Here is a 24,746-nt window from a genome sequence, read left to right as displayed (position 1 = left end):
TGAATCCTAATGTAAACCCTAGACTTTGGGTGGTAAGGATGTGTCATGGTAGGTTCACCAACTGTATACCACTCTGGTGGGGAATATTGATGAGAGAGAAGCTCTGCACATATGAGGCAGGGAGCACACAAGAAATCTCTGTAACTTCTGCTCAACTTTGCTATAAACCTAAAAACTGTACTGAAAACATGAAGTCTGTTAAATGAATGAATAAATAGAACATTACCATATAAGTCCCATACAAAAGAAATAACTGGTTTCTGAATATTTTAATCCACCTGTGTACATACCTTCATACTATCTTATTGTCCACATTTGTTACATAATTCACTATGAGCATTAACCCATCATTAATAAATATTTTTTCCCATTATGCTCTTCAAAGTTGCATGGTAATCCATTATATGTATGTATCATAAACATACATAACCAGTCTCTGTGTTGGACCTGTATCTTATAATCATAATTTTTATAACCATAATTTTTTAAATTTTTAAAATTTTTACTTTTTATTTTATTTTAGAGAGAGAGCACGAACAGGAGAGAGGGGCAGAGGGAGAGAGGGAGAGAGAGAGAGAGAGAGTGCGCATCTTAATCGGGCTCCCTGCTGAGTGTGGAGCTTGACCTGGGGCTCAATCCCACAACCCAGGGATCATGATATGAGCTGAAATCAAGAGTTACATGCTCAACCAACTGAGCCACCTATGTGCCCCTATAACCATTAACTAGTATTTCAGCATCAAGGTGGCTTATGCTTCAAAGTCCTTTTTAAAAAATATTTTTAGAGGCACCTGGGTGGCTCAGTCAGTGAAGTGTCTGACTTCAGCTCAGGTCGTGATCTCATGGCTCATGAGTTTGAGCCCCAGGTCGGGCTTTGTGCTGACAGCACAGAGCCTGACTGAGATTCTTTCTCTCTCTCCCTCTCTCTCTCTGCACCTCCCCTGCTCGTTCTCTCTCTCTCTCACTCTCTCTCTCTCAAAAATAAATAAATAAAACATTTAAAAATTTTAAATATTTTTACATTTTATTTTATATAGAGAGAGATCAAGCAGGGGAAAGGGGCAGAGAGAGAGAGAATCTCAAGCAAGCTCCATACTCAGTGTGGAGGCTGACAACCGGCTCCATCCCACGACCACGAGATCATAACCTGAGCCAAAATCAAGAGTCAGACACTCAACCTACTGTGAGCCACCCAGGCGCCCCTATGCTTTGGAGTCTTTAATTATTACCCACTGTGGGTACATTTTAAATATTTGTATGACTTAAAATAAAACACTACAATAGTAAAAACCACCTCGGAGACTTCCAGTGCACAGGTGCATAACAAACCATTTCATGTTCATCTGACCATCAGGAACTACCTCACACTCATTCTTTCATTTAACCAAGACTCAAAACTGTTCCTTTTTTCAAAAGGAAAATATCTAAATAATTATCTTATTTGTGAAACGCTTAAAAAAATGAAAGCCACTGTCATTACCTTTAGTGATGTGGAGCCTGGAACACCTGTGTGACGCCCCCCACCCTGAACTCCACCAAATTGCCCCTCTATACACCACCAATCTCAGCCTAATTCAAAGGTATTTCATCTCCAAACTGACATTAAGCATCTTTTCACCTTTCTTCTCCTCTCTCCAGAGGTAGAATGGTGGTAGTAATAAGAGTTCTTTTTGGGGGGAATATCATTTATTATTATATCATTTATTCCATGCCATCAAATAAGGATTATAACAATAATTTCTGCTATTCAGTTGGGGTAAGAAATGAAAGAGATAGTCCCCATAATATATTTAGAGCAATTTTTAACATAATAAGTTTTGGATAAATGTAATATAAATGTAACATTCTTTTTTTTTTTTTTAGGTTTTTTTTTTTTTCTTAAGTAATCTCTATACTCATTGTGGGACTTGAACTCACAACCCTGAGATCAAGAGTTGCATGATCCACTGACTGAGCCAGCCAGGGGCCCCAAATGTAAGGTATTCTTGAACACTTGGCTAGTCTCTTTACATATCTGATCACCAATCTTTGTGACAACCCTGTGAAGCAGGTATCATTACCCCTATTTTACAGAGCAGAAATAGAGGCCCAGGAAACATATGTGAGGCAACAAGTTCTGTCTAACTAAAACTCATATTCTTCCAGTACATTCCATAATGATAAGAAATTATTAATTCATCTTATGTGTATGGTTTACCATTTACAAATCATTTTCAAATGTTATCTTATTGAATCCCATGAAGTAGACCTATCTCTTTTTTTAAATGATAACAAGACCTACATTAGAGACTTGTTATGGCAATGAGAGATAGGTACACCTAGTAGGCACTGCCATTTCTATGAGAGGACACACAGCATGGGTTAGGGGTCATTCACCCATGCAGAGGTAAAGAAAGCAAGACTCCGCATTGCTAGGTCAAACCTCTTCCCCCTTTGATGGCTGTCATCTAGAGACAGCCCAGATTGGAGATCCAGAAAAGCTGAAATCCATCTCAATCTAAACATATCTGAGAAAAATCTCCCCTTTCCCACTCCTTCTCCCCACTGGGCTTCAATTTTCCCCCTTGTAAAATGATAGCGTTGTGCAAGATGACTTCCAAGATTCCTTCTGCATCTGATAATTTCTGATTGGAGACTGGAATTCAGACTGCCTCTGCAAAAGTCAGGGGAGAGAAAACAACTTCCTTGTTTTTTAACAGTAAGTGAATGAAAAGGTAGCAAAAGTAATGAAGAATTAAGTCAAAGTTATGGTTGGGATGCACAGCTCCACTCCCATTGGAAGTCTATGAGCCCCCTCCAGAATCCAGGTTCCATCCAAAGTGAGAGACCTAAGTCTCTCATTACCTCACCTACTTTCCAACAGGGACTATTCCCCTTGGCATAATATTTGATGGATACCTTGAAGGGGAGATGAGGTGAGAGGAGCCCAGAGTTCGATCTCTGTACTACAGTCAGAGATTGTATTTTCACTTGTCAGATGCCTCCTCTTTTTTTTTTCTTTTTTAATGTTTATTTGAGAGAGAGAGAGAGAGAGAGAGAGAGAGAGAGAGAGAGACAGCATGAGCAGGAGAGGGACAGGGACACAGAATCTGAAGCAGGCTCCAGGCTCTGAGCTGTCAGCATAGAGCCTGATGCAGGGCTTGAACCCAGGAACAGTGAGATCATAACCTGAGCTGAAGTCAGAGGCTAAACCAACTGAGCCACCTAGGCACCCCACACAACTGTTTTTAATGTCCCTGCTGGGAAGAAACTTTACTCTGTCAGTGAAGAAGAAAAGGAGAGAGGGAGAGAAAGATTTTAATGTATTTTAGCTAATTATTGGGTAGGGGTTTTTTTTGTTTTCTGTTTTAATTTTTTAATATTTATTTTATTTCTGAGAGAGAGAGAGAGAGAGACAGAGCATGAGTGGGGGAGGGGCAGAGAGAGAGAGTGGGAGACACAGAATCCAAAGCAGGGTCCAGGCTCTGAGCTGTCAGCACAGAGCCCAATGTAGGGCTCGAATTCACAAACTGTGAGATCATGACCTGAGCTGAAGTCGGATGCTTAACCAACTGAGCCACCCAGACGCCCCATGATTATTGGGTAGTTTATATGTAATTTCTTCTGATTCTCACAATAGCCCTGTGTGATTGATTACTGACCATCAATATCATTGCCTTCCATTTTATAGCTGGAGAGGTTTAATTACTTGCAATTTGAACTCACGTCTCTCTGATTTTCAAGTTCATGTGTATTTCCATTACACCACAGAGTTATTGTCAGAGAAAAAAATGATAAAAAAATAAAATAAATTATAATACAAGAAGAAAGAATAAGGAGGAAAGCACTCCAAGAAGAAGAAGAAGTTGTTAAATACAATGAGGCCCTAAATACAATCCGCTATGCCCTAACCCCAAGCTTGTCACACAGGCAGCTTCAGTGACAACTTTATCCAGTCACTTGCTATCCCACTTACCATTCTCCAGCTGCCCTTGGGATGTGTAGTACAGTGAATTATGACATACCTGAGGCCTCTGCTGGAAAAATCCAGTGCTCCCTGCTATAATGTGGGCTCTGGCCAACAGATGGAGCCATTTCCTCCCTACCCTCTCTTCAAACTGCTTATGCAAAAAAGCTGTTGCTCAAAGCTGTGAGGTCCGGGGATAGGAGGACTGTGGCTATCACCAGACACCAGAGGCTAAAGAAGGGTGAGGGCTAACTACTGCCAAGAAGAATTTATTACATCTAAACCCGGTGAGGATTGAAAGAACAGTCAGTTCCAGCAGAGTTTTGACCCTATCAACATTATGGGACAGACAATTCTTTGCTGGGGCTGGGGGAGGGCTGTCCTGTGCATTGTAAGATGTTTAGTGTCTCTGGCTTCACCCACTAGATACTAGTAGCATGCCACTATCCCCCAGCTATGACAACCAAAACTATCTCAAACATTGCCAAATGAACTGGGGAAGGGGGATCCAAATCACCCTTAGTTGAGAACCACTGGTTCATAATCAATAGTCATGTAGGAACAGGGGTCTATATATAATGGACTCCTGGTGACCTTGGGGGAATGTACTCTGCCCTGAAAATCCAGTTTCTAATGCTTTAAAGTTCGGGTGAGGCTCTTAAAATAAGGTAACTGGCAGCCCTCACTTAATGAGTAAGAAAAGTCAAGAGGGTCTCAAAGAAAAGGGGGAAGAATGAATGTGGAGTTGAAGCCCTCATAGTTATGATTGTACTGTGAGGCGAAGTTACTTTTTATCCCTACTTTAAAGAAAAAAAAAAAAAACAACCCTGAGGCTCAGAGAGATTAAGCAACTTGCCTAAGGTCAAACAGCTAGGAAGTGATAGAATTGGGATTCAAACCTGGGACTATCTCCAAAGCCTTATGCTGCATCTTTAGAATTCTAAGAACTTTATCTTCCATTTATTCATTCATTCATTCATTCATTCATCCACCCATGTGTTCATTTACAACAACCTACCTAGCTCTCACTGTGTGCCAAGCTCTGGGAGAGTAATGAATGAGACAGTCAACCCCCACATTCATGGAATTTGTCTAGCACTCTTTTTAATGCTTATTTATTTTGAGAGGGATTGAGAGTGAGAGGAAGAGAGAGAGAGAGAGAGAGAGAGAGAGAGAAGAGAGAGAGAGACAGAATGAATCCCAAGCAGGCTCCCTGCTGTCAGTGAGATTGTGACCTCAGCCAAAATCAAGAGTTGGGACTTTTAACTTAGTGAGCCACCCAGGCACCTCCATACAAGGAATTATTTAATAACAGTTATGATAAGAGCTGTGAAAGAAAAGCTTAAGGAACTATATGTGTGCTAACTATCCCTGGAGATGGGCCCTTTTGCAGTGTGACTTTATATCAAGAGATTAGTTACACTATTTCCCTGCCTTTGAATTTGTGCTGGCCTTGTGACTTTCTTTAACCAATAGAATGCAGTGGAAGTGACACTGTTATGTGACTTCTGAGGCTTGGCCTCAAGGGGCCTTGTAGTTTCCACTGCCACTGTTTTGCTGCCAGAAAATCACAATGTAAGGAAGCCTGAGGTTAGCCTACTAGCTGTCTCAGACATTCCACCTGTCCTAGCTGTTCCCATCATTCTGGCTAAGGCTCCTGACATAGGAGAGAGGCTATCCAGAAAGAGCTAGCACCTAGTCAACCCAACAACTGACGGCAGCTGCAGAGGTCACCCCAGGCAAGACTGAACCCAGTCAAAATCACAGAAGCACGAGCAAATACATGGTTGAGGGTGGTTTGTTACCCAGACAGAGAAAACCAATTCAAAGCCCTACCCTGGTCTGGGGGTGGGAGTGAGTTGGGTGGTTTCCTTGAAAACATTAGGTGCAAACTGAGACCTGGAGTAAGTGAGAGTCAGCACGGTAGAGAATGGGAAAAGAGTATCCAGGCAGCATAGACAACAGTTTGAAGGCCTGGAGCTAAATATGAACTCTGGGGAGTGCCTGGGTGGCTCAGTCAGTTGAGTGTTTGACTTCGGCTCGGGTCATGATCTCAGGGTTTGTGAGTTCAAGCCCCACATCAGGTATGCTGCTATCACCCTGTCAGCACAGGGTCTGCTTTGGATCTTCTAGCCACCACCCCCCTGTCCCTCCCCCACTCACTCTTGCTCTCTCTCTAAAATAAATAAATAATTAATTAACTTAAAAAAAAAGATGAACTCTGTATGTCTGAGGACCTCAGCAGAGGATGGGCAGCATAAGATGGTGTAAAGAGAGAGGGGAGCCCAACACTGTAAGCAATGACCACCAATGAGTGGAATGTTTTATTTACTACCCACTGCCCATCTCCATCCCCAGATCTACTTTTTGTAATATTCTGGATACACTCACAGGCTGTGTCAAGCATATACATTTCATATATCATGTATGTTGAAGAATTAAAAAGTTGAAAATATAGATGCACATTAACCTGGCTCCCAGGAGCTTGGGGAAGGTTGAGTCACAGACTTCTGGGGATGAACAATATGAATATGACAAGGCAGCCTGAGCACAAAGGAAAAAAATGTATTTTTAATAGCTGTGATGACCATCTAAGCTATTATGGCTGTACCTTCACTGATCTAAGCTCATACTTAAATGGAAATTTACTTGAAAAGCCCTTTCTTTGCATAATGGAAAGGCAGGCTTGTCTAATTCCATTTCCCCAAGGTAATAGCCCCAGGATGTAATGGGATGCCTTGATACCAGCCCTGCTCATCAGGGGCTTACAGCCTGGGTACCCCCCTTCTGGTGTCCTTTATCCCTATGACTCAGGAAGGTCCCCCTAAGGATGCCTCACCTCCAAGGTCACTGCTGAGAACTGTAGGGAAGAGGGAGTATTGATGGGACTGACATTATTGTGTTGCTCATTCTCTTTATCTCTGAGGGAGATAATCCAGCAGGAGCTCCCTCAGCAGGAGCACCAGACTGAGCCTGATCACAGCACATTCCCATTAGGCAGGCTTTCCCAAGGACAAGGACAAGACCCCACATCTAGGCCACTCATTGCTTCCAGCTGGGGAGAAAGGTGCTCTGGATGTGGCTCTGTTCTTATCCATCCTGGCAACTCCTGACTTTTCTCCTGTTGGGAAGAGGGTCCCACTGCTAGGCCCTACCAAACAGGGGTGGGGTTTACATTAAAAAAAATTTTTTTTTAAGTTTATTTATTTTTTTGAGAGACAGAGCATGAGCAGGGGAGGGGCAGAGAGAGAGGAAGACAGAATCCGAAGTTGGCTGTCAGTGCAAAGCTCAACGTGGGGCTTGAACCATGAGATCATGACCTAAGCCGAAGGTGGATGCTCAACCGGCTGAGCTACCCAGGCACCCCTACATTTTCTTAACTATGAATATTCACTTAGAATAACAAAAGAAGTCATAAAAAATGATACATTTTAAAACACCGACAAATCCCAGAAGCACAACAAAATCCAGAGAGGAAAACCGTGTTTATTAACTGCCTGACATCCATCCCTCCATAATATATTTTTCTCTACATTTTAGGCTGCAAAGTTTTTAAAAATGTTTTGAACGCTTTGGGCACCTGGGTGGCTCAGTCAGCTAGACATCCTGCTCTTGATTTCGTCTCAGGTCATGATCTCACGGTCCTTGGGATTGACCCCGGTATGGTTGGGCTCTGTGCTGACAGTGCAGAGCCTGTTTGGGATTCTCGCTCTATCCTTCTCTCTGCCCCTCCCCCCAACACACTCATATGCTCCCTGTCTCTCTCTCAAAAATAAACTTTAAAAAAACATTTTTTTTTAACCTTTCACTTCAACCCTGGCTCACAAGAGCTTCCTTTTGTTTTTCTTGTTCTCGTTTTTGTTGTTATTGTTGTTGAGGTATAAGATACACACAAAAGTACATATTTTCACATGTGAAAAGTGCAGTACTGTGAACCGATGATGTAAGGAGAAACATTTTTAAAATAAAGCTAGAGAAGCCATTTGAGAAACGTCTTGCATGTCCTGTTTTCTAAACCTTTGAACTGGACCAAACCGCCAATATTCTCAGAAGTCAGCAGGGACAAGAAAATCCTGTTTGAGAAGACTGATACTGACTTTTGCCCAGTGACTACTTCACCTGACCAATCAATGAAGTACAAACCTAGTCCTCCTTATCAGCACCAATCAACTCTTCTTAAAAACAATTTACCTAATCTTTCTTTCCTCCCCTATAAAAACCTTGAGTCCATCTCCTAGAATCAGGACACTATTTGGGTTTCCACATAAGTCTGTGTACTCTGAGTTGCAATTCTTTTATCCCAAGTTTTTCCTTTGAACTGGTTTCTTGATCTTAGGTTGACATTTCATTTCAATGATTTTTTTTTACATATGTGCACATTCATATAACCACCACCCTGATCAAGATATACAACATTTCTGAAAGGTGTCTACTCTTAACCCAATTTTGTTACTAATAATACCATTTTTAACATTGACTGAGGTCCAGGAATTAAGCTAACTGCTTTATGTGCATGGTATTCATTTGATCCTCACAACAAAGTACTGCCATCATCCCCATTTTACAGATGAAAAAACTGAGGCTTGGAGATTTTAAATGCCTTGCCTAAGGTCAGCCACAGAAACAGTTGCCAGTGTGGCACTCAGACCCAGGTCTGCCAGGCTCCAAGGCCCACGTGCCTAACTGGTGTCATAGCATGGGGAACCTACTGGCACTACTTCAAAGTAACCTGCCTCCCCCATTTTTGTCTTTGATTGCTTATGTTCTCCAGGAACCTCTGCATTCCCTTTAAAAGTTGGACAGACCAGTCTCTGCCCTCAGCATACCACCTCCCACAAGCTCAGTGCCCGATTCCTGTCCTCTGAGGTAGACAACAGAGGACCATCTACCACCCCATTGTTTCTAAAGGCCACAGTGGCCACTCTGGTGGGATTTGAACCCTCCCTGAGAAAACAGCACAGTTCTTACACTTGCCCAGGGTCCATGAGTGTAGAAGGTGCATTTCAGAACTGGGAATGCTCTTTATCTGGAGTTGGAATGGAAATGTCATGGGCTTTGAAGTCATGTGGTCTTTGGACAAATCCTGCTACAGTCATTTCCTAGCCAAGTAACCATGAGAAATTTGTTTTATCTCTTTAGAAGGACACTTCCTTTACCTTGATTGGGAGGATATTAAGAGAAGCTTGCTGGGGTGACGCCTGGGTTTAAGCATCTGACTTCGGCTCAGATCATGATCTCATGGTTTCTGAGCTTGAGCCCCACATCAGGATCTGCGCTGATGGTGCAGAGCCTGCTTGGGCTTCTCTCTCTCCCTTTCTCTCTCTCTCTCTCTCTCTTCCTCTCTCTCCCTCTCTCTCTGCCCCTTCTCTGCTCTCTCTCTCAAAATAAATAAAATAAACTTTAAAAAACAAAGAGAAGCTTGCTTGTAGGGTTGTTTTGAGAATAAGATGAGATCATTGCAGGCATACGGTAGGTACACAAAAAGTGTTGCATTTTTTTTTTAAGATTTACTGATTTTTGAGAGAGCACAAGTGGGGGAAGGGCAGAGAGAGGGGGACAGAGGATCTGACGCAGGCTCTGCACTGACAGGCTGACAGCAGCGAGCCCTATATGGAGTTTGAACTCACTAACTTCAAGATCATGACCTGAGCTGAAGTCGGATACTCAGCCGAGTCACCCAGGAGCCCCAAAGACTTGCATTTTCAACAGGCATAGGGGTCTGGCATCCTTTCACACATGCCAGATTACCAAGTGGGTCCAGGACAGGAAATAATCAACCACAATACATTTATAAGTGGTGGCAAATAACAAGAGGTAAGGAAGAAGAAGGGAGCCAGGAAGGTGAAAGACGTGGACAGAGAGAATGAAGTACAAGCTGAGTCCTGAGTTGGCACCTCAGGCTTCAGACTGAGCCTTTGCTGGAGCAGCCTGGCTCTGAGCATTGAAGCTTCCCTCGTCTTTGGATGGCCTTCCAGGTAGCTCACAGCTTGCACCTGTCTACTCTAAGGTCCCAAGTTGACCCAAGTTCAGTAAACACATCTCCACAGAGGTGACCTCATGCTGAGGTAGCATCTGGTTCAGTCCAGGCTTTGGCCAGGGCACACACAGAGACCTGCACAATAGGCCTTAGCAAGAGAAATGCAACTTCTCTCCTGTCTTTCTAATTTGGGAAGGCAGACAAGAGGGCTAAACCCACTCCCCTTCTACACTGCCCTAAAAAGAAGAAAAACCACGAGTGCCCATTCACACTAAGCAGCATTGGGGGTGAAGCAGGAAGGGGTCTGCACACTCACCCAATTCAAAGCTAACCGTGAAGCCTAGTTTTCTCTAATTCTCACATCTCTGGGAAGGAAGTGTTATTTCCTCCTTTACAGCTATGAGGAAATTGAGGCTCTGAGAAGTTAACAGCAATGGCATAAGGCCAGTGGGTGACCAAGCCAGGATCCAAACCAAGACTTACCCCTAAGATCTTGTCCTTTTAACTAGTACGTTTCCATTTACATTAACCTTTGTAGTAAATGTTAGTGTTCCAAGTTGGGAGTTGAAGAACCTCAGGCTCAGAGAAATTTAGCAACTTGCCTGCAAGTACACAATTATTATTTTGCCCCACTACTCTCCTTGCTAATCTCTGACATCCCGTCTTTTGCCCTGAAGGAGCCTATCATTTGTCGATTCAGACTGGAGCTGGCTGGGTAAGTGTCCAATCTCCTATTTGCTCCACCATGGGGCCTAGTGCATGTGGCCCGCTTGTGGCCTCCATGCTTAGCCATGATCGTTAACTGAAACTAATCCCAAATGGCTGCCACAACCTCTCCTCTGAAGGCCCCTTGGGTCCATAGAGGTGTGATGACCTCAGATTGGGCCAAAGGCAATAACCGGGAGCTGTTGGCATCCAGCCTGGGGTAGCAGCCAGAAGGCTCCAAAGCAAGTCTGATTTAATCCCATAATGGAAAGTGACTCAGATAAGGCTTTTATCAATCATTCCTGGACTGTTGGGGGCAGGGACCATCCCAGAGTCATGAAGGCAAATATCCTGGGGCCACACAAAAGTGTGCAAAGGCCTGGCCCCACTGGAAGGTCCAGGAGAAAATGGAGATATCAAGAGGCATTCGGAAATACTTTGCTCAAATTTCCAGGACTGAGAGAACAAGAGAAAGAGGAGGATACTGGTGAATCCATGTATTCAGGTAGAGAGGACATCAAAGCCTAACACTTAATAACAACAACGGGTGCCTGGGTGGCTCAGTCGATTAAGCATCCTACTTCAGCTCAGGTCATGATTTCGCAGTCCATGAGTTTGAACCCCACATCGGGCTCTGTGGTGACAACTGAGAGCCTGTAGCCTGCTTCGGATTCTGTGTCTCCCTCTCTCTCTGCTCCTCCCCTGCTCAAGCTCTGTCTCTCTCTGTCTCAAAAAAAATAAAATAATAATTATAATTATAAAAATAACAGCAATTATTTATGAGGCATTATATTAAGCATTTTTTAAATTATTTATTTATCTATCTATCTATCTATCTATCTATCTATCTATCTATCTATCTATTTATTTATTTAGAGAAAGAGAGCAGGAGGGGTAGAGAGAGCAGAAGAGAGAGAATCCCAAGCAGTTTCTGCACTGATAGTGTGGAACCCGATGAGGGGCTCGATCTCACAGTTCGTGGGTTTGTGACCTGAACCAAAACCAAGAGTCAATGCTGAACCAACTGAGCCACCGAGGCACCTCAGCTGTACTTAGCATTTAAATGCCTGTACAGTAGATACCATTTCATTCTTATTACAGAAGAGGAAACCAGACTCAGGTAAATTACCTGCTCAAGGTCACACAGCTGCTGAAATGGGAGAGCTGGGATTTATAACTCAAACCACCTAATTCCCATGCCTTCCTGCCTCACCCTTGCACTGATTGCAGGTACACCAATCACTCTTGCTCACAAACTTCTTCATCCCCAGAATTTGCCAGCACTTCATGAACTTGTCCTCTTCCTGGAAGAATTCCTGGAAGCTTTATGTAACTACAAGCTGCAGCCTCCCCATCACCCCAAAAGGGAAGGAATAAAGGATAAAGCTAGGTGAACTGACCAATCAGGAGCAGAGGGGCTACAATGCCCTCCCCCCAACTCCAAACCCCCAGGGACAGCCTCACCAAAGGCAAAGTGGAGTCTGGCCTTCTGCCAACTGCTTTCTCTGTGCCTCGCTCCCTCCCTCAGCCCTAACTCCCCACCCTCACTAATCATTTTTTCTTAGATCAACTTTACTTTCCAGGCCCCTACCTCATTGGCCTTGTTCATTCAAGAACACTTCTAAGTACCTACTATTAGCAATAGACTAGGGATTCACCTTCCTTGCTGGAGAGGAACATATACAATGCAATATTAATAGTAATAATAGCTAACACTTACTGAGCACTTACTATGTGCCAGTCACTTTTCTTTTGTTTTGAGCTTGAAAAGGCAGGCGGAACAAGCAGTAGCTTTTAAGTCAATTATAAGACTAAGTCAGACAAAGGGAGACAACTAATATTCCATGAACTTTCACTATGTGCTAGGCTGGGAGAAAGAGCAGCATTGTAACAAAGAACTTGGACTCTGGGTTGGGGCCACCTTAGGTCAGAGGTCTGTCCTACTACTGACTCACTGTGTGTTTAGGGACAAGCTAATTCTCAGAGTCTCATAACATGTAAATAACAACGGTTCTTATCTCTAAGGTTGTTGAGGGGATTAAATAATATATACAAAGCACTTAGCAAATTCTCTGACACATAATAATCAATGTTCAGCAATTTTTTTTTTTTTTTGAGAGAGAGAGCATGCGCACATGCATGTGAGAGTGGGGAGGGGAAAGAGGAGTGGGAGAGAGAGAATCTTAAGCAGTCTCCGCACTCAGTGTGGAGCCTGACACGGGGCTCCATCTCACAACCCTGGGATCACCACCTGAGCTGAGATCAAGAGTTGGTCACTTAACTGACTGAGCCACCCAGGTGCCCCAAGCAATTATTATTACTCATTCTTATAACGTTAGTGTAAAACAGCTAAATAATTACAAACTTTTTTTTCCCTAAACTTTTTTTAAACTCTTCAGACCGAAGCAGGAATTTCTTTGTGTTCCTGTTTAATTACATGGGTGTAGTTGATTGGACTCCTTGGCACTAACAGGTCAAGGGTTTCCCCAGTCATTCTGCCTGCTGCTTAGAAGCATGCCTGACAGTAGCTGTTAAAACAGAAATGGTTTGGGGCGCCTGGGTGGCTCAGTCGGTTAAGCGGCCGACTTCGGCTCAGGTCATGATCTCGCGGTCTGTGAGTTCGAGCCCCGCGTCAGGCTCTGTGCTGACAGCTCAGAGCCTGGAGCCTGTTTCAGATTCTGTGTCTCCCTCTCTCTGACCCTCCCCTGTTCATGCTCTGTCTCTCTCTCTGTCTCAAAAATAAATAAAACGTTAAAAAAAATAATAAAATAAAAAATAAAACAGAAATGGTTTGAGGCCTGTACACATAGATCTAAAAATCAGGACATGGGTATGAATTACTGCTAGAGAGACAGAAGGGAGGCATTTTTGGATTTGTGTGCTTCGTATGTTAGTTTGCTAGGGTTGCTGTGACAAAGTACCAAACACTGGGTGGCTTAAACAGCAGAAATGTATTGTCTCACAGTTCTGGAGGCTAGAAGTCCAAACTCAAGGTGTCAATAGGGTCGGTTCCTATTAGGCACTGTTAGAGAGAATCTATTCCAGGCCTCTCTCCTAGATGGTGATGTGCTGGCAATCTTTGGCATTCCCTGACTTGTAGAAGCACCATTGTGACCTCTGCCTTCATTTTCACATGACATTCTCCCTCTGTACTTGTCAATGTCTAATTTTCCCCCCTTTGTATGGTTATCAGATATATTGGATTAGAGGCCCACCCTACTCCAGCAGCACCTCATCTGAACTAACCACAATTTGCAATGGCCCTGTCTTCTAATAAGGTACTTCTGAGGTACCAAGGGTTAGTGCTTCAACACATAAATTTTGGGGAGATACAATTCAGCCCATAACATGTTAGCACTTCTCAACTAAGCTTATGACTTCAAACTTTTGAAAATTTCAGAATTTGCTGGTGTTTCTTCCTGTGGCAATTTTTTTCCCCCAAGATTTTAAGTAATCTCTACACCCAACGTGGAGCTCGAACTCACTACCTGGAAGAGCAAGAGTCACATGCTCCACTGGCTGAACCAGCCGCCCCCGTGTGGCCATTTTGAAGTTGTAATTCCATGGAGGACTCCTCTTCACCCTTCTCATCTAACTACTTCTCATTATCAATCCTGTTTTAACAGAAGAGGAAGGAAGGAGGAGCTCAGAAATGTTTAGTCACAATGAGTAGGACTGCAACCAGGGTTTACCTGACTCCAAATCCCGTGCTATTTATTTCTAGGGGTACAGGCCTATGCTATTGTGGTAAAAAGCAATTTTCAGCTGAACAGCTTAAAACCATAACCTCAAATATGTTTGTAATCTGCAAACTTCCTCAAATGGCATTTACATCGATGACTCCAAATGAGCCCCCAGCAATTTGTGCAATGGTCAGGGCAGACTCAAATGAAGTTCCTTGTCCAGGGTACAGACAGGACACCACAGAACCAGGCTCCAGAATATGGTTGCTGGAGACCTGACCTGCTATCTGCAGTTGTTCTATCATCAAGAGTAGTTTCTGGTCTCCTGGTTCTCCCAAGTCAATGGGATTGTGTAGGTTAAGAAGCTCCTCTCCCCCAACTACCAACGCACCTTAAATACCCTTCTCTGGCAAACTTTGGCCTCTGTAGCCTCTTGGCAGGTAATAGGAGATGGCACCACCTCCCACCCCAAGTTCAGAAAGAGAAGTACAAGAAGGATTTCTAGTTCAGGAGAAAAACTACCTCCCTTACACTTGGCTTCTTTTCCATTAAGATTGAAAGTTGCAAATCAATCAGGAGAAAATTGCCCTCGGGACTGTTGAGCAGACATCTCTGCTCAAATCAGATCCTGGATGTGTGTGTCAAAAGCACCTCACACTCTCATTCATTGCCAACCAAGTCTCTGGGGCAGTCCAATTGATTTAGGAGCATTCACTCAGAACTAACAATCACTGCACACATCTTCTGCTGCTGGGTGAGCCCTCTGATTACTACTTCTCACTCACTGGTCTAATGGGCAAGGTGAATCTACAGCACGAGGGATAAGGACAATACTACGAAATCAAGGACAGAGCTCCTGTCCTCCACACTCCAGGATTACCAAGCTGAAAAAAAAAAAACTGTAGGTACTAAAAATTCTTTTAGGTTTTAAAGGAGTGGGGGAAGGAGTTGTCATGGGACATCCACCACATGTGAGGTATTTGGCATACAGTAGTTCGTTAAATCTTCATAACTCTAGTGGGTAGATGCTATTAATATCTTCATTTCTAGGTATAAACAATATTTTAGCTATGGAAAGTAGAATTTATTAAACCTAAAAATAAATAATCAATAGGTTTTATGAGTGGACCATTATCTTTAATTTCTCTCAGAGAAGGGACCTAGAAAGAGCTCTCTGGGCAGGGTGGTTAAATGGTTATCACTCTTGCACTGCTTTGCCTGCTTTCATCTCCTGGGGAAAGCTTTAAGCACATCTTCATGGTCGGACAGATCTGGATTCAAATCATAGCTCTTACAGGAAAATTAATTTACTCGAACTATTTCAAACAGAGGAAATTTAATATAGAGAGTTTAACACTGTGGCCACTCAGGTGGCAGAAGTGACAGAAGAACTTTAAAGCCAAACGAGGTAAGTGAGGTAACCCAGAGATTATCAAGAGCAAGAAACCACTACCATTTGGTCTGGAGGCCAAAGGAAGGACATGGAGCCCAGAAGCTGTCAAGGATAGGGGTATTCTGGGTCCTCCTATCCTCAGCTCTCCAATCTTGTACAGTGGCTCCCATTGGCCAAAATCAGCCAAAATCCAGCTGACAAAGGAGGCTGGGAAATCCAGCCTGATGGGAGGTGGAATGGAGGTAGAAGTGTGGGGGTGGCCCACCCATGAAAAACAATATCAGAAAGGGGGTGATGGATCTGAGGGCAAACAGGCAAATGATGGGCCCAGCCCTTGCTAGTTTCAAATTCCTCCTTTATAACCAATGATTTGTATTTCACAGGGTTGTTGTAAGAATTAAAGGAGCAAATACAAATAAATATTAGCACACTCCCTGGCACATAGTATGGAGGCAGCTATAAATTATTTTTCCCTGGATGGAAAAGCTAATATTCAGACAGATGAGAACATTTGTTCAAGGAAAGGGCTTGGAGGCTGGAAGATGGCTGTGATGTTGGGCAGGTCACTTCATTTATTTGAGCCATCATTTCCTCATCCTACCAATTAACTCACTGGGTTGCTGAGGGGATTCATTCTTCCTGCAAATATTTACTGAGCACCGGCCATGTTCCAGGCTTTGTGGGCGCAGGTAAACAAAACAGATGTACACTGCCTCACTCTCCTGGAGTTTGCAATCTGGTCAGGAGAAAGGCATTGGCCAGAAAGTTGTACAGATCGCACACATGTAACAACACTGTGATAAATGCTATGAAGGAGAGGTAAGTACTGGGTGCGAGGGTTACAGGGTGGCCTGGCCTAGTCTGGGGAGGTCAGGGCAGATTCCCTGTGACTAAGGTCACTGGGTCTGAAGAATAAGTGGCAGGGGGCCCGGTGAGGGGCAGTGGTAGAGTGAGTTGGGGAACCGCGGGAGGAGCTCTTTGTAATGTTTAAACGTTAACCCGTCATCGTGCCCGCAGCCTCCCCAGGATCAAGCGGCCATGCTCGCCTGCGAGGACCTCCAGCCTCACTCGCCTTGCACCCCGCACCTCCCAGAGACTCCCGGGCGGCGCGCGCAGGCAGTGGTGCCCGCCCAGGCACCGGCTCTTCCCAGCAGGGCACCGCGTCCCACCCTGGCCGCCTGACCCAGGAGCAGCTCGTGCGCTCGGCGGCCTCGCGACCCGGGCGGCCGCCGATCCTCTGCTAATGCGTATCGAATTTTTGTTGAATGCGGCCCCGGGCCCGCGCAGAGAGCGCGGCGGCGACGCTGCCAGAGCCTCTTAATTCCCTTTGCATCGATCCCGCCGTTAATGACCTAACCTTCTCCCCTAATTAACTGACAACTGCATTAGGCGGCGCGCCTCCCCGCACGCAGCCTGCGGCTTCCCCACCGCGGTTCTGCCCACGCCGAGGAGCCCGCGCCGAGGAGCCTCGCCAGCGGTGGGAGTTGGGGCGGCCGTTACCGCCCTGACTAAACCCAGAGCCCTGCCACTGGGGTCCGACGTGGGGGGTCGTGTTTCAGGTTTTGGATGCGCCTGCGGTCCTGATCCGTCACTAAACGTTTGCTGCCGTTGTTTATGCTGTTGTTGCTTAGTTTGTGCCAACACTGGGCAGAACATTTAACATGCTTTAAGCTTACTGATTCATTACAACGACCCAAGAGGCGGATGGAGGAAACGGGCTCACAAGTGGAGGAACACAGCAATCACCAAGGCTGTGCAGCAAGCGGCTGAGGGAGGTGGGACTCCCACCCTTTCTTACCCGAGTGTGCCTTTATCTCGTAAGCTTCCTACCCTCCAATATATAATTTAAACTGTACTTAAATGTGAAATTTAAACTAAATTTAAATGTAAAATATACAAAACGTGAAGTGCTTAGCACACTAGGTGGCAGATAATAAGCACTCAATATTTATTTTAGTGTGACAGGATAACTCATTGAAATACTGATTGGGGTTTATTCTCCTTTGCCTCCCCTCTCCTGAATGGTCATTTCACCCAAATGGTCAGGTCTGTAATCCCTTGGGGGACCGAGAAAGCAGAGGCAGCTTGTGGTCTTTTGACAAACACAAACACACAGGAGTCCCAAACTTCATACTTCAGTATAAGTTACAAAGGATTTTTCCTCCCTCCCCTTCACCCATGCACATTATATACTGGGACCAGGGCAGGACTTAACCTCAGTTTCATTTGTGAAATAGAAATATTACCTGTAGCTCTGGTTAAGATATATTTTCTAGCCTCTACTACAGGCAAGTATTATATGCTAAGGGTTCTGTGAAAATGGGATTCATCTGCGCAGGACCTTTTCACAGGTTTTACAGGTTACTGAAATGATCTGGCGGTCATTCACTGTTTTACTCTGATTCTCTCTGCAACCTGGTTTGTGGGCCTTTATTTTCATTTTGTTGTATTATTTTTATTTTTATTTTTTAGTATATTTATTTATTTTGAGAGAGAGAGGGAGAGGAGTGGAAGAGAGAGAGAGAGAGGGAGAGAGAGAGAGAATCACAAGCAGGTTCTTTGCTATTAAGCACAGAGCCCGACTTGGATCTCTGTCTCATGAACTGTGAGATCATGACCTGAGCCAAGATCAAGAGTACAACGCTTAACCGACTAAGTCACCCAAGTGCCCCAAATTGTGTATTTTTAAAAGTCACCTCAGGGGCACCTGGATGGCTCAGTTGGTTAAGTGTTCAACTTCGGCTCAGATCATGATCTCAAGAGTTCGTGAGTTTGAGCCCCACATCAGGTTCTGTGCTGACGTTTGGAGCCTGCTTCAGATCCTGTGTGTGTGTGTCTCCCTCTCTCTCTCTCTGCCCCTCCCCCACTCATGCCCTGTCTTTTACTCTCAAAAATTAGCATTTTAAAACAATAAATAAATAAATATCACCTCAAATCTCCTCTGGGATGAGGCAAATTATGGAAAAATATATTTAAAAATAAAATGGATGAAATAGCAATTCAAGAGTTTGGCCAATATTCATTAAGTTGGGTTGGCATTTCAAAGTGAGGAAACTGAGGCTAGGAGAGGTTCATGGAATTGTTGCAGCAAGGCAGCAAGACTTCAGGACTGGGAACCCTGTCCATGCTTAGCCACCTCCTCCTCTCTTTCCTTCTACTTCTTGGGAGTCACATTCCCACCCAAGTGCCTAACATCTCATACTGTACACTTCCTGCAGGAGAAACCTGGATTTGACAAGTCCCTGACACCTAACACTGAAGTAAATATTAGATCAATATATTCCCAGCCAGCCATTTCCTCTTCCTCTCTGACAAATCTATCAGTCACCACTTTTTAGCAATAGTCATTTTCTAGATCAAGAGGCTGAAGCTTCACAAGATTAAGCAATTTGCTTGAATTCACTCAGCTGAGAGTTTTGCTGAAATTCAAACCCAGATTAGGCTGGATCCACTTTCCATTGTACTCTTTGCACTACAACATGTTTTTCTTAAAGACTAGAGAGCTACATTCCCTAACACAGGCTTGACATGTAATTCCTTAAGAATTAAGTGATTTAACTTGGCCTAGGAGGGAGTTCTCTTCCCCTTTGGGGCGTGGGGGTGGGTGGTAGGGAGCCAGCCTGAATTAGAGGGTCTCTTTCAGAAGCCACAAGGCCGCTTTGTGATGGAGACTGTTAAAGGGCACAGGCAGAATCTGCCTAGGGCAAAGATGGGAAATGAGGCAAGTCTCCTAAATGCAGGAGGAGAGGAACCACTCTTCAGAGGGAGAGGAACAAGACTGTCTCTCTCTGGACATCCCACTGTATGATGTGCTCACCTCTTAGGTGTCGCTCCCTTCCTAAGAAACACTTCTGTCGCTCATCTCTGTTTGTTGAGCTTCTATTATCCTTTAAGGTTCTACTCAAATGTAGCCTCCTCCGAATGAAGCCCCCCAATGAATTGACTGTCTTGACTGTCCCTCAGGAATCTCACAGGCCCTGGATCACATGCTCGTTCACAACAAACAGAATCTGCTTCAAATGCACTTGCCAGTGATTAGCTGTGTGACTCTGGGCAAGAATTAACTTCTAGACATCTGTTTCTCCATCTGTAAAATGGGGATAATAGTGCCTGCCTTCAGAGGGCTGTAATGAAGTTTCAATTGGATTATACACATGAGATAAGGGAAAAAATATTAACTGTATATATTCATGGCATAAACCTCTACTGAGGAGCATGGAGAGAGAGGAAAGATTGTATAGAGATGGCTGCTTTGTACATATAATACAGAGAAACAGATGGGGAAAGAGGATTTTAAGTTTTACTGTGTATTTTTTCCAAAAGACTGTGCAATCATTATTTAAATTTGTTTCAAATATTGTGGATGCCAGATTGATACCATGTGGAGACAAGCCTATGAGGCAGCTCAGCTTTAAAAAGATATACACATTGAGCTCTTAGTGCAGTGTTTGACACAGACCAAGTACTCAAATAATGATGTCTTTATTATTTGTCTATCTGTCTCTACCACAACACTTGTCTTCATCTCTGTGGCAACCTACTGCCTGCCCTATGTGGTCCACAGTAGGTGCTCAGCAGGAAGAAGCCTCCATTGGAACCCCAAAGCCAACCAAAATCTGGGGAGACCATACTCCCAGAACAAATGCCTGATATTCAAGCTGACCACAGCAACTGGAGTGGGGTCAGCCCAGGGAGGGGCTATTTGCTCTAGCCCTCTGTGGGGGATGGGCTCCTCCTTTCTGCCTATCACTGTTCCCAGCCCAGACACAGGCTCACTTCATCCTCTCCCTGCCACACACTGACCTCTGTGCCCTGGGATGTCAGCAAGGGGTCAAGGGGCCATGGAGCTCCCTGTGGTCGCGGATGCCAAGCATGCCAGGCCAGAAATCTTCACATTGTTTCCTCAGGATTCCTGCCTGCTCCATGGGCCTGGTTTTCAGAGCAGCAGCTCTGCAGTTGGTGTGTCTGCAGAGGAGACACCTCCCCCGCCCAGGCAGTCAGGTTGGGAAATGAGTGACCCTGAGGACCTGGGAGCACCTCCCCCCCCCCCCCCCCCCCCCGGAACTCCAGTCACGGCACACTACCTGTAATTCCCTCAACACTCCCTGCCCTTTCCAGTCTCTGTTTGCTCATTCTGGTTTTTGGGGTGCCCCCCCATTTCTGCCTAATTAAATCCTACTTCTTCAAGGTCCAGCCAAAATACCTTCTCTTCCAGGAAACCATAACTATAGCCTAAAAGAGCCCCCCCTTACCCCACACTCCTCATCATAGTGTCTGTTCTAATTTAAGACATAGGGCCTCACCCCAACACTGGACAAATGTGATGTGTATCAAAGATGGTGCCTGGGAGTCAGGAAGGCTGAGGTTTGATTCCTGGATCAGTCACTTGTTAGCCCTGTAACTTGGACAAATTGCTTGGCCTTGTTAAGCCCCTTGTAAAACAGAGGGAAAAATAGGATAGTTCTGAAAAGTAAATGAAATAATGCTCATTAAGCCATTAGCATTATGCTTTGCACACATGAAGCTCTTAATAAATGTTAGTCCTCCACCTCCACACCCATGTACAGTATGTCAGTTAGGGCCTTGACCAGCTCAATATGTGAAAGGGGAATTTTATTGGACCAAGTCTCCCAAGCTCCAGATGTGAAGAGTCTTCCTCCTGAAAGAAGCAGAGATGCTAAAAAGAGACTGGAGTTTCTGACAACCAGAGATCCTAAGAGAGGAAAGAGGGTGAGAGACTATGAATGTTGGTCAGATGGGATGTAGAGGTGAAGACAGAGGGTTATTAGCCAAAGAAATGGCAGTGCTTTTGTCAAAGGGAAAAATCTTTTCTTCTACCTCTTATGTTCAGTATCAGGAAACCTGTGTATTAAACTAACAAAACGCAGATTAACAGGAGAAAAGGCAAAAATTGTATTAATATTTACCTGCACAGGAGTTTACAAAAAGAAGTGAAACTCAAATAAGACCTGAGGTTAAATTAGGGTCTTATATACCCTTTTAACAAAGTAAAGAGGGTTTGGGGTCACAGGACAATAAATTGTGGGGAAGTGACTAGGAAGTATATGGGGGAAACTAATGGAAGATAAGGGCTATTTTAGGAAGGCTGGTTTTTGCAAACTCATCTTGGTGTTGGTTCCCCATCCTCAATCATGCCCTGCTTTCAGACAGTTAAGGGGAGGGCACAGAACTCTTCCTGAATCTGTTGATTCTCTATCATCTTCAGGTCAAAATAATCCTTATACCAAGTAGTATATTTAGCAATGGCATTCTCTGATTCCCTTCAATTTGCCTTACTCTTCAACTGCCAGAACCAAAAATCTAGCAAAGCCTCCTTCTGCAGCCATAAAGAACCTCCACTCAGGGGCACCTGGATGGCTTAGTCGGTTAAACATCTGACTTCGGCTCAGGTCATGAGATCATGGTTCATGAGTTCAAGCCCCCATCAGGCTCTGTGCTGACAGCTCAGAGCCTGGAGCTTACTTTGGACTCTGTGTCTCCCTCTCTGCCCCTCCCCTATTCATGCTCTGTCTCTGTCCCTCTCTCTCAAAAATAAACAAACATTAAAAAAAAATTAAAAAAGAACCTCCACTCCAACCTCCACTTGGAGATCTAGCTCCAAGGGTACTTCTCAGACCCAGAGCCTCAGCACCTGGTCTGTGTTCCTACATTCCCATCCCTTCAGGGCATCCAAGAAGGAAGCTCAGGAGATGCTCCAAGGCCAGGAAAGAAGCCACAAAAGAAGCAAGCCCTGACTTCAGGTAATTAAGACCCACTGCAATTCCCTGACAGGAGTCTATGCCATTGGGCCTGTCTGAGCCACTCTGTGTCCCTCACACAGAGTGTCTCTCAACCCAGAAAAGCCAATCTAGAACCTATGCATAGACAATCAGATTTTCTGTGAATTTCGAACTAGAATGGGAGATCACTTAGGTGAACTCAAAGTAGGTCTGCAGAGAGAATGAAGTAGATGGTTCAAGATGTCTAGGCCTTCAAGAGAGGGCAATCAAGACTGGTTCCTGACTCACCAGTCTCAGCACCCCAAGGCCTGGATGAATTTCCTGGGGTTGGGTTTCAGGACATTCCCCTTTTACTAAGTAATTCCAATATTTCTGTTACATTCAACCAAAAGATCCTTGACTAACACATTGACTCTCTTTGACTCTGTGCCTTGTCCAAGGTCCCTCAGATCTGAGACACAGACCCAGAGTTCTGGCTTACATCTTGGAGTTCAGAGCTTGAATAGTATCTCCCAGGGGCAGCCCCACCCAGAATTCAGCCCACAGTTGGAAGGAAAGCCAGCACCATCACTCACCACTGCTCCTGGGCAGGAAGCAGAACATCTGGTACCCACAGATCCCCTCCCAGAGGTCATAATAATAATAGCTGCCATTTATTGAGTATCCATCTTGTATCAGATGCTGTGCTAAGTATTACTTCCAGTCCTCAAAAAAATCGTGATTTTTAAAATAGGTTTTAAATATTTTTACTATTATCTAACTTAAATATGCATGGAGAGCAAAACAAGCATAAATTCCTCATGCTTATAAGCTTTTATAGAAATAAGAAGCCAAAAACTTGCCAACCAAAACCATTAAAATTGATATAAACATTAGTTGATACTGCCAATTAGTTTTTTTGGCTGAAGATAAATTGATGATGTTATATTTATTTTTGTAAGAAAAGCAAAACAGGGGTGCCAGTGGCTCAGTCGGTTAAGCATCTGATTGTTGGTTTTGGCTCAGGTCATGACTTCATGGTTTGTGGGTTTGAGCCCCATGTTGGGCTCTGTGCTGCAAGCAGTGCAGAGTCTGTTTGGGATTCTTTCTCTCTCTGCCCCTCCCCAACTCTCTACGTAAATAAATAAACATTTTTTTAAATTAGAAAAGCAAAATAAAAACTGCAACCCTTTAAGTTAGGTATTTCTATTGGCATCCCCAGTGGACAGGAAAAAATGGTGGCTCAGAGGGGTAAAGTGTATTTCCCAAGGTCAAAGAGCTGAGGGTTATAATCAACCAGAATAAATGAAAAGTCTCAACTGCCCAAACTTGAGGTCTGGCTGCTAGAGTCCTGGGCTGCCCCTTCACCAAAATGGCAGCTCATAAATGGTCAAGGAAAGATCTTGAAAAATACTTACAACCTGGCACAGACCAAATGCTTGTTAAAGGTTTGTTGAATGAATGCATGAATGAATGAATGAATGGGTGAATATGAAGGGCGTTGTTTAAAAGACAGTCTGAAAAAATAAATAAAAGACAGTGTGCTCTACCCCAATGATGCAGAGGCCTGTAATTCAGCACTCCCCATTTACCACTGCTGTCAGTGGCCCTTCCCTCCTTGTTACCCAGGAGCTAGTCTAATGGCATTCGCCATTCCAATCAGCCAGGATACCATTAAAAGCTTCAGTCCAGCCACTGTGCCCCCACCCCAGGTCTTGGCTCTGGGCCCTGGGCTTGGGGAGTGGCCTAGTTGTTTACCAGAAATTTGGACCTTATTCAGAGAAAAGCACAGATGACCTATTAGTCTAATTCAAGCACTTAGCAAGGAATGACTGTACCATTCACACCCCCAGCCCCAGGCTAATGGAGTCAAAGCAAATGGAGAGGCTTTGCCAGCTCAGAGATCTTCCTGGGAGGGGTGAAGGGGAAGGTCTCCAAGTGCCCCCACTGAAGTTTGCAGGGAGGAATGTTGACCTAGCATTTTCTGGGGGCAGCGTGTACTATGGGGATACAAAAATGTGTAAGAAGAGGCTTCCCTCTTCTACCCGCCACTCTGGCAGCATTTCTGCACATCCTACCCCCAGTCACCTGCTCACTACCTTAAAACTTGGTTGAGAGAAAAATGGGAAGACAACCAAATATCCATTGATAAATAACTGGTTAAATAAATGATATATGTAGGAATATGCATTCATATAAGTCCATGCTCTGAAGCTGATAAAAAGGATGATGTAGTTCAAGCTCTACTCATACATGCTGAAAGATATCTGTGACTTACACAGTGACATGCAGTGTCTGATCCCACTTACATAAAGTTATACAT

At 44.3% G+C, this 24,746-nt stretch overlaps 1 protein-coding gene across 2 annotated transcripts in view; it reads right to left on the bottom strand.

The window, feature by feature from the left end:
- Window positions 1-1,682: 1,682 nt before the first annotated feature.
- The window catches only part of GFRA3 (GDNF family receptor alpha 3), a 41,475-nt gene continuing 18,411 nt past the window's right edge, over window positions 1,683-24,746 (bottom strand). For both annotated transcript variants that reach the window (XM_058735474.1, XM_058735482.1), the window contains exon 8: window positions 1,683-2,653. In XM_058735474.1, coding sequence (XP_058591457.1) covers window positions 2,552-2,653 — 102 coding nt within the window. In that variant the 3' untranslated portion in view covers window positions 1,683-2,551. The remainder of the gene's footprint in view (window positions 2,654-24,746) is intronic.

This window comes from Neofelis nebulosa, chromosome 1 (assembly GCF_028018385.1).
Source record: "Neofelis nebulosa isolate mNeoNeb1 chromosome 1, mNeoNeb1.pri, whole genome shotgun sequence".
Taxonomy (NCBI): Eukaryota; Metazoa; Chordata; class Mammalia; order Carnivora; family Felidae; genus Neofelis; species Neofelis nebulosa.
The sequence above is the reverse complement of the archived record's forward strand: the minus strand, read 5'-3'. Positions and strand labels throughout refer to the sequence as shown.